The 10,512-nt window shown below is 37.4% G+C and overlaps 1 protein-coding gene across 2 annotated transcripts; it reads right to left on the reverse strand.

The window, feature by feature from the left end:
- Positions 1-511: 511 nt before the first annotated feature.
- On the reverse strand, positions 512-9,979 carry fam83e (family with sequence similarity 83 member E). Of its 2 annotated transcripts, none has more exons than XM_044123027.1 (9): positions 9,196-9,979; positions 7,869-8,015; positions 4,753-4,877; positions 4,242-4,670; positions 3,660-3,719; positions 3,037-3,090; positions 2,741-2,957; positions 2,083-2,283; positions 512-964 (listed from the first exon to the last, which is right to left on the reverse strand). In XM_044123027.1, exons 1-9 carry the CDS (start codon positions 9,658-9,660, stop codon positions 800-802), a joined length of 1,863 nt encoding a protein of 620 aa, XP_043978962.1. In that variant the 5' UTR covers positions 9,661-9,979; the 3' UTR covers positions 512-799. The 2 variants fall into 2 exon arrangements, with proteins under 2 accessions (XP_043978962.1, XP_043978963.1); XM_044123028.1 differs by having other exon boundaries at positions 827-964; positions 2,083-2,280; positions 2,737-2,957.
- Between the last annotated feature and the right edge of the window lie 533 nt (positions 9,980-10,512).

The raw sequence follows: 10,512 nt of genomic DNA on the forward strand, positions 1-10,512 counted from the left end.
ATCTCATGGATTTCTAGTATAGGTGTCCACTTGTGCAGGAAGTCCAGTTAGGAAATGTTTTCCCTACTAATGACTCCCCAGTTTAATGCGAATGTACGTGTCTGACTGCATTGTGTGAAGTGTAAAGTTTGGTGTGGAGGGGTTTATGGTTTGTCCTCCACCTGACTTGAAACCTTTGGGAAGAATTAAGAATAAAACTGTGATCTTTTTGTCCAACATTAGTGTCTGACCTTATAAATGTATTATTTTGGATTTACAGTGAAAAATCTCAAAATAGAGATCCCTTAACCACCTTCTCAGAGAAGTTAATAGCTTCTCCTATTAACTTCTTCATATGAAAAATGGATTAGACTGTAACTCATTCTCACCTCAGTGTGCAGAAAGATGAGGCAATATAGTGTATTTAATTCCTTATATTTTCATATTTGTCATGTTTAAATCCCAAATTTTCATGTATTGTAAGTTGGAAACACTAGACTCGTCACCTATTTATTTTCCTCTTCACAGCGATACAATAATTTGTTGATCTATCACATAAAATCCCCGTAAGACACATTAAATCATTTAGTTAGTTGTAGGGGGACAAAATGTTAAATACAGTAAAATAAATAAATGCAAGACATTGGATCTTGTCAAGTAATACAAATAAAACTACACATTGTCCTGAGCAACAATGGTATTTAATTTATTTTTAGAAACATTTGAGCAAATAAAGCTTCTGGGTGTTTATTTTGCATGATGCAGCCTTCTGTGAGTCACGGCTTCAGGAGCTAAAAAACGTCTCTCTTCTTGTCCTTCATCATAGTGCGGGTTCTTCTTTCTCTGACTTCAGCTTTCTCAGGTAAAAGCCGGAGCTAACGGTGGAGCTGCGCGGCCGCTCAGTGGGTGTAAAGTTTGCCGGAGGTCGATTTAGAGTAGGTTTCCCTCCATCGTTCCTCCTCTGCATCAGCACTAACGCAGGCGTCTTTTGATCCGAGTTGAGATGGAAAACGAGCAAACAGAAAAAGAAATAAATTATTAGTTACTTCTTAAGGTGATAAATCTGTTAGCTCACGTATTTTTGTGTAGTCAAAGAAAACTGTAGAGGGCTTTAAATATTAGTGTTATGGTAAAGAGGCCTTCCAACCTCAAAGCTAATCACTAAAGATAAATAAATAAAAATCAGTAGAAACATGAAAAAGGCTGGCCAGCAATTGTAAAAATGGTTTGATTGTGTAACGATGATTATTGGGAAGGGCTTAAATATTTTTTTGAAATGCAAATTTTATAATAAAACCACAAATAAAAACAGGTAAAGTATCATTATCATTATCATTAGCTTTAGCGATGCTTCTCTCATTTCTAAACATAAACATTCTAGTTGGCGGATATCATATATTATACCGGTAAACTACGTGTCATTTTTAAAACTGCATCTCATCAACACAACGTTGTTCTGCTGAAATAAAGTCAGTCAGCCCCTTCTCAGTTTTCTCTTCTGAAGTACTTTGGATGTTTTCATGCTTCAGTCTTGCTGCTCTGTGTCAATAGTGCTTCAGTATTGTCACTTTTTAAAGCAGTATTATATATATTTTAGGATATTTTAAGATCAGACCCAAAGTAACATACATTAATATTCATGTTCTCCAAACAAAGGTGGCGTTTTTGGGACAACAAACGTGAAAAAGTAAAAAAACAAAAAATGTAAATATAAATGATTATTAGTTTTAAAATGACAATTTCCTTTACGCTCAAAACGAGAACTTATTTTTGTCACAACAAACCAACATCGCATAGTTTACTAATCAACTTTTTTCATAAGACTGTTCACTTTTAGAGCCTATCTTATTATTATATGGCTCTTTATGTGAAGGCTTGAAAATGATTTGACAGTAACGAAAGCACAAATTAATTCTGCTCATTCAGCAACGAGTAACAGACTATTCTATTCTATTCTATTCTATTCTATTCTATTCTATTCTATTCTATTCTATTCTATTCTATTCTATTCTATTCTATTCTATTCCACTCTATTCTACTCTATTCTATTCCATCAGCTGCAGTAACCATGGGGACGTATCTGTAGATGTTGTGAACTCTCACGTTGTTCAGAAAGCGAGACACTGGGGCCTCCCTGTTGCTGTCATTGTTCTGGCTCAGGTCCATCATGGACTGGGTCCGGTCCAACATGGTGGAGCTCTTTTCTTTTCTCCGCGGCGTTCCCTCCTTGAGCCTCTTCATGATGTCGCTCACAGAGCTGAAGTTGCCCGGGTGCCACACCTTGAGGATTAAAGGTTTTTTCTCCTGGGAAAAGCAGAAAACAGAATCAGCATTCAAGCAGAGTGGCATAGTAAATAGTTACATTTACTCAGTTACATCTACCTGAGTAACTTTTTTGGAAAAATTTACTTTTAGGAGTATTTTTACTACACTGTACTTGAGTAATTTAAATTTTCTACCCACTGAATGAAGAGCAAACATGTTTTAATCAAAAATTCACCAAGCACACACCTATTTTTTGTTAAAGTTTTTTTTTGAAAGAAACTGATTTGGAATAATTTTCTTTTGCCTAAATGTGTAATTTTTTTACCTTAAAATACCAACATTTCCTTTTTTCGTCCATCTGATTATATAATTTTTAAATATTAAGTGATTGATAATTTGATGAGTTTTATCAAATACTTTTTTGCTCTGGAGTACATTTCTTGGGTACTCTATTCATCTCTGCTTTCAAGTTAGTATTAAAGGATCAGATACTCACTGTGGAAGACAAGCTGTGCTTTCTCAGACTGACATCGTATATTTTGTTATCCTCTTCTTCAAAACTCTCCATCAGAGCTACTGATCGTCTCTTGGAATAAAACTTATTTGTTGTTTCTGGAGGAACATCGATTCTAGTTACAGTCCGCTCAGGTTTATTTGGCCGTTTCTCTGCAGAAAGCTCCCTGGAGATGCTCCTCTCTACTAGATGCTCAGGCCTGCAGGGAAAACAGGTTTTTATTTTTTAGTTTAGCTACGTTTTGTTGTGTGAGGAGTTTGGTATATTAATGATTTTACCTTTTTATTCCCTCAGCAGCTGGTGAGTTTGCTGACAGTATTTCTGCATTGCTGCTGCAGAGATAAAACAATTCTCAGGTAAGGTTTAGGATGAAACAAGCGCTAACGTTCTTGATTAGTTTAATGACAAATACAGACATCGAAATATGTGTTGGCTCCCCTCTAGAAAACTGCTGCAAATAGATACATTTTGGCATCACCAGGTCTCCGTGGCAACCATTTGTGCACTAATGTCAGTAAGCTGTAGGAAAATCAGGCCGATACAAAGTTTTTTCTGTCCTACCATTAAAAAATTAAACATTACACAACATTAAACGTTCCACACAAAAACTCCAGCTGGATTCCTGTAAAAATGCTGTCGATCTGTTTCTTTTCCCAAAGGCCTGGGAACATTCTTGGAGCGCAAATCTTTAAAATGCCAAAAGGTCATGAGGCGTTTTTATTCACAACTGGACATTATTCTTTGCGTTGATCTATCATGCAAAGTCCTAACAAAGTTTGTCCCTGTAAAGTGACAGAATATAGAAAAATGCAGTGGAGATGAATGGTTTCAGCATTAATTTGAAGGTTTAATTGAAGGTGCCAGCCTATTTTCCAATGTCTGTGAATAATAAAAGACTCACTTGATAGTTTTTGAATTATCGGTCACTCTGGTTGTGAGCGGGGATGTATTTTCATTCTTCCTGTTGAATGTAAGAAAATTTCAGAAACAGAACATGACAAGCAAAAAAAAAAAATGCATCTGCTGAATTACATGAATAAGAAAGTCAAAAGATATCTTAGCTTGGTTTGTGTTTAAAATATGCATAAAAATGAGTTTTCTGGAGTTTTGTGGCCAATCTTTGCCAAGCATGACCAGCTGACTCCGATTTGGATCAATACTAATATTTTTGTCTGAAATGTTGCTAGAAAGTTGGTAACAGTTGGTGATTATTGTTAACTGGAAACCTGCAGACATGACCTGGTGGGTCAGATTTCTCTCACGGCAGAAAAAAAGAGAAGATTTTTAGTCTTTTACTGAGGAAGATAAGACTGGTGGATAACATCGGCTTCACACGTAAGTATTGTCTGATCACAGGTCTTCCAAAATGAAGGAAATCAGAACGGATTTATTGGTGCAACACTTGTGAAAATGTAAGTTATATCGATGTTGACCTGTATTCTCTTGTCTTCAAGGAGAAAGCGAGATCTTCCAGCTACCGTACCTTCTCCTGTTCCACACCAGGTGCTCATTGTGGGTAAATATGTCCTCGGTGGGGCTGTCCTTATCTATTTCCAGCTGTGACATTTTTTCATCTATGTTTTCTTCATGTAGACCCAGAAGAGACGCAGGCCGGCTGCTGTCTCTCTCAAGAACACCCATCGCTTCCCAGTCCAGAAAGACGTCAGCAGGCGGAGAAGGAGGGTTTGTGAACTCAGACTCAGCAGAGAGCTGCTGCTGGAGCCGGAGGTGTGAGAAGTCTTTGGTCTGGTAGTGGTTGTAAACTTGAGGGCCTGCTGCGACTCCCCAAGCGTCGGGAAGAGGGGCCGAATCGGCAAAAAGGATCCTGAACTCTTTGTCAAACGAGTCGATAACCGGGCCCGTCAGGACTGTGACAAGCTGCCGGTGAAGATGAGCGTCTGTCCAGGTGAGGCTGAACGAAAACAAGAGAAATATCCAGTTAGTTGACTTGCAAAAAATGTGTAAAATGCTTTGATAATGTCATTTTTGTTCACCTGTAGTTGCCATGAATCACTGACTCTAAATCCACCAGGATGAAATTCTCTTTCATTTCGCCAACCACCATCGTTCCAGTCCTGGAGCAAAACGTTTTTCCTCTAAGAACCCGAACCTGCATATACTGACAGAGACAAAAACATAAAAACAAAACGTCAAACTGAAGCTGAAAGAAACTGAGTGTTGCTCTATAATTTTAACAGAAGGTCTGGTGTCCTGGTTCTTCCTCTCCACTGTCACCACATGCATGCTCAATATGAGAAATTTCTGGAAAGTCCACAAGCAATCGTCTAATGTTTCTTTAGCCAATTTGAATAATAAGCTGAACTTGACTGCACTGTTTGATAATTAGCATCAATTATATTTTATATATCATTGAGACAAATTAACAGCTTAGAATAGCCGATTGGTGTTTTTTCTGCTACATCAAATCCTTTTCTGTAGAAATCATTAAAAAAAAATATCTTGCTACTATTTTTAATTTTATTTGTTTACCACATTCTGATTTATAAACAAAAAGTAAAGACCATAATGTACAAACAATTATCAATAAACAGTCCATGATCAATAGGACTTTCATTATAGATGTAAAGTTTAACAAAAATGAGTCAATGGAATAAACATTAATTATTTATCATTATTTAAAATGCCTGTGCTGCACTTAAAACTATTGAGTTATTAATTATAAAAATAATAATTTCTATCAGTTTATAAACTGATAGAGATGAATGATAACAATATATTTCTAAATTTATGTTATTTCAACGTATTTCTGTAATTAAATGATCAAACGATGTTGTATAAATAAACTGACTTAAACCTGAAATGGGTTACATTCGTCTCTCTGAACCTGATTGTTTTTGGCTATAAAACATTACGAGCCGACAACAAGGATTAAATTCCTGACAGAACAGAAGAAGACAATCGAAGCGTGAAAACAATCCAAAGCACTCGGCTGAAACGTTTCTGAAGAAGAGCAAACGGAAAACGTAAATGAAAAAAAAAAGTCTGAGTTGACTTTAATCCAGCAGAATGAGGTTGTTCTGCTGGATTACAAGAGGAAAGGAAACACGACACGTAGCACACCTACCAGCAGAACGTCTCTGGCTAAAAGTAGACAGAAAAATGTGGATCATTCAGTTTAGGTACGCTGGAAAGTCTGAAGGAAGTGTTTCTAAAGATAATTAAATATTCTAAGTAAGGAAAACACTAAGAAATTACCTGTTTTATTATCAAATGTTAATGTCAAAAAATATTTCAGCTCTTCTCAAAACTAAAAAAATAAAATCTAACATTTTTTAGTAATTGATTAACAGTTTTGTTCATGTTTCCACTGGCATTGTGATTATTTATCTCTAGTGATGAGCTGTCAGGTTGGACGGCCTCTTTACCATCACGCTAAACTTTGATTTATTTATTTCAAACAGGTTTTTAAAGACAATAAAACAAGCAATTAGAGGAAATGAACTTAACCAAGAACAAAGAAAATAGCTCACACTACTTATTTAATCCTACCACTTATCTCAATTTAATTAAATATATTACTTACCAACGGATAAATTATCAAAATGTGTAATTAGAACCATGTTAATGTGCTAAAGAGCCAATAAATGAATTATATTGCATAAACAAAATAATTACAAACTAATTCAAAACAAGACAAGAAAATCTACAGAAGCATAATAAAGCCTTGGACAGATTCTACAAAATATGAATATTATGAGAAACATGTTAGTAAAATAAAATTGTTTACGTCTGCCAGGGGTATGAATACTTATGACCTAACTCCATTTAGTCAGACAGACTGAGATTGGAACGTGCATTTAAACCTCTGTGTGCAAAAATGTGTCAGTAGAAATTTATTATTAATATGTTTAGAAGCCTGATGATTAAATTAAATTTAGTATTTCGTTTGTTTGCATGTTTGTATTCAGTTTTTTTTACTGGACTTTAAATTCTGTCTGTTTTTCTTCAGCTGTCACATAGTTTCACACCTGCACTTGTTTAGACCTGCTACTTCAGTGACTTATTTAAACAGACAAACCAGAAAGTTCAGAGTAAGTCAAGAAAAAAGAAAGAATATCCACTGGTCCAAAACGAGACAGATGCAGGAACCAGACTGTGAAGTCAAACAGAATAAGAGAAAGAGAAACTTAATGCATCAATAGAGGTTAGTCATTAGGAAGTCCAGACTATTATTAAGAATCTTAACAATATTATATTTAAATGTTACATGTTTAGTTTATTTGTCGAGAGCAGGAGCAGTTAAGAGTTTAACAATACAATTATATCTGTATTTTTAGTAAGCTGATCAGAACCATTTTTGTGACCCAATAGTGTTTCAACTTGCTGATTCTGTCCTACTGGTTATTGCTTGGGAACCATCATGGAAAGCTGAATAAAACTGAACGCAGGGTTCAGGATCACCTTCCAGCAGGAAAACAACATAGAGCAAAAGCTACAGGAGAATGGCTTAGATAAAAGGGTTTTCATGGCCTAGAATGGCCTAGTCAAAGTCAATGACCTAAGTCCAGTTGGGGAAACTGGCTAACCCAGATTTTATCTTAAAGTATCAGCGTAAAAATGGCTGAATACGTATTAACGTCACACTTTTCAGTTTATTATTTGTAAAGCTAAACCATGAATCGCATTTAAAAAAATAATAATAATCTTTGTTGACTTTTCATATCAAATTTAAATTAAATACTTTGCAGAAAATGTGGTGAAGTTCAACTTTTGCAAAGCGCTGTATGTGTAGCTACAGCTATTTTAGTATTTATGTAGGCTACTCTAAAAATCACGAACAGACGCGTCACTTTGAGTAGGCTGGAAAACACTCTGATCGTCTTAGACTGCAGATCCAGTCACTATCAGCAGTGAAGATTTTTCTTTTCATTTTAACAGACCATATTTTCATCACTCCAAAGAAACAGAGGCAGATGGGAATGCAGTGCAACTAGCTACACCACACGCGGTTAAATCAACATTTTACATTCCCATTATAAGCGTGCCTATACAACAAGTCGCACATGCAATGTACGGGACGTGTCCGGCGCGGCTTTCATTGGGCCGTGAAGTTCAGGTATCGATCAACAATGGCCGTGTGTTGACTCACGGGATGCCTGAGCCTGTTCAGGGTGAAGTTCTGCTGCAGAGTCCTTTGGTTCAGGATGATGTAGACGGGCACACCTCGGGAGGCCGCCATGTGCAAGTCAAAGATTATCGTATTGTCTGTCAACTGGTCCGTCACCACGGCGATTACCTGCAAAACACACAGCAGGGTTTCAGAAACCACAACACACCCCCTCTACTTCTGTCACTGTTGGTATTAAATGATGCTTGATAGCGTAGTGAGTTTAGCTAATATTTTAAAGTGATGCTTCTCACTGTGGGGATGTTTGTTTCCTTTCTGTTTTGGGGTGAGTGTTTAGAACATGTAAAACGTCCTCTTATTTTATTATTATTATTATTATTATTATTATTATTATTATTATTATTATTATTTTATTTTTTTTGCAATCTTTGGATTTAGAGCTACTTTAATTTTTGTGTTCTGTCTTTATGCTGCATTTATTTTGTCTAATTTTCATGCTTTATGCAAGTATAACTTCAATTTGAGCTCAGTGAATTTATGCAAACGCACTTTGGTTGAGTTAAAACGTATCTAAAAATGTAAACTTCAACTTTCATGATGTAAAAAGAAATTTTTGGTAAAATCAGTCTGGAAAGTTTTATTTCAGAGTTTAGAGTTTTCTCCCATCTTTAAAGCTGCAGCATTTTTATTAATTTTTTTACATATTTGTTAAAACTATCTTTATGGAGCATAATATGAGACAGATTATCTGTGAGGACACTGAGCTCCTCTGCCTTCTTCCCCATGTGGTCTTACTGTCATCTGTAGAAATCAGAACAAGGAGGAGGGTCTTAGTGCTGTTAATCATACACGTGTGTGCACTGCTCACACCCTCCCTCTTTGCCTCTGCTATGCTGCAGCTAGTGCGCCACTATGGTCAGGCTAGTTAGCATAGCCACCAATAATAAACAGTTTTTCTATAACACTAAGTTTTTTCTCCACTAGTAGATAATTTAGCAGCATGTACACAAAGTTGATTAACAGCACTAAGACCCTCCTCCTGGTTCTGATTGGCTGTTTTTGACTGACTGCAGTACGTTTCTTCAGACAGCAATAGTAGCTCATGGAGGAGGTGGAGGAGTTTAGTCTTTTCACAGATCATCTGTCTCATATTATGCAGTCAAAACATAGCGACAGTTTTAACAAATATGTAAAAAAATAAAAATAAAAATTTTGTAAAAGTTTGGAGCTTAAATGCTTATGTTGACACGAGAGTCATCATGACAGTTTGTGCTAAATAGTAAAAAATTAACCCAAACTGAACCATATTTATTCCCATGACGATGTTTTCAGAATAACATTCACGTACTGTTTTGGCTGCTTGTAAGTGTCGCCTGATGACCTCTCTGATTCGCAGGTCGTCCTCAGCAGGATGGCTGGAGTGGACCGTGACGCTGCTCTTCAGAACCCTGGCGGGTTTCTCCGGCCAGCCGAGCTCCAGGCTGGGGACCGGGACGTCCCACTGGTAGGGGTCGTAGGTGGAACAGATCTTCTCCGAGTCGACGCTCGTATCGGCCCCGTTCTGCTCTCCTACCAGAGGCTCGTGGAAGTGATAGTTATGAGCCCAGCTGCTTATCCAACTCACCTCTTGAGGAGATAAGAAGTAGCTTGAAAGCTCTGGGCCGATGGAGCCGTAGAAGGCCTTGGGTCCGCTGTTGAGGAGCCTCTCCACGGCTTCTCGCTCTCGCTCAGAGTGGAGGAACTGAGGCGAGGACTCGTCCACCGGCAGGAAAACCACATTCTCATTCAGACTCTGCTCCTGCGAGTTCGACATGATTCCAGATGACTTCTGCACTGTCCCTTCAAATCATTTCCACCTTGTAGAGAAAATCTGGTCTTCCTGTTCACAAAAGGTCATGCTACATCCAGGCTGTCAATAAATGTCCAGGTTCAGTCATCCACTATTGATGTTTTCACTTGAGTAAATTTTACAATCTGTCCAGACGGCGTCAGAAATCTCAGTCTCCACGGTTCCTCTTCAGATGAAGGAAAAACATTAACCACATTTTACAATCTCCAGCAGCTTTAACTCCATAAAGTGAGGAGCAAAAACATCCAAATGACAAGTGAAAAAGACACACAGCACTCCTCCTCACCTGCTGTGCTGCTTGGTGTGTCAGAGCTGAAGTGCAGCCGGTGAGCTTGTGGTTCGTCACCAGTCCCTCCCCTTGGGTGAGTTTGATCGCACTCCTGAAATTCCTCCACTCCTTCCTGCTGACATTGTTCTGAGATTCCAGACATTCAGTGCAGCTGACACATGGCGTCGTGGTGTGAGACACCCTGTCGTTGCCCAGTCTCTTCAGTCCTCACAGCAATGCAAATATGTTTTCATATCATTCAGACATTTTGCACAACTCTTCAGTGGAGTTCATGGGGTGTTTATGGAATAGCTCAACACAAATTGACACATAATTGTGAATAGGAAAAGGTTTTTATATGTTTTTTCTTAAATAAAAAATTCTGAAAAGTTTGGAATTTCTTTTGTATTTGACTTTTTTCAGCCTGATATGTGTCAAGATTCACAGGTGGGAGAATCTGTTGATAGGAATGTCATTTGCTCCTTGGTGCCTGAATTAATATAAATCTATATTAACAATAGATATTTATTGTTCATTTGAATTATGCA

The sequence above is a fragment of the Gambusia affinis genome, linkage group LG07, assembly GCF_019740435.1.
Source record: "Gambusia affinis linkage group LG07, SWU_Gaff_1.0, whole genome shotgun sequence".
NCBI classification, from domain to species: domain Eukaryota; kingdom Metazoa; phylum Chordata; class Actinopteri; order Cyprinodontiformes; family Poeciliidae; genus Gambusia; species Gambusia affinis.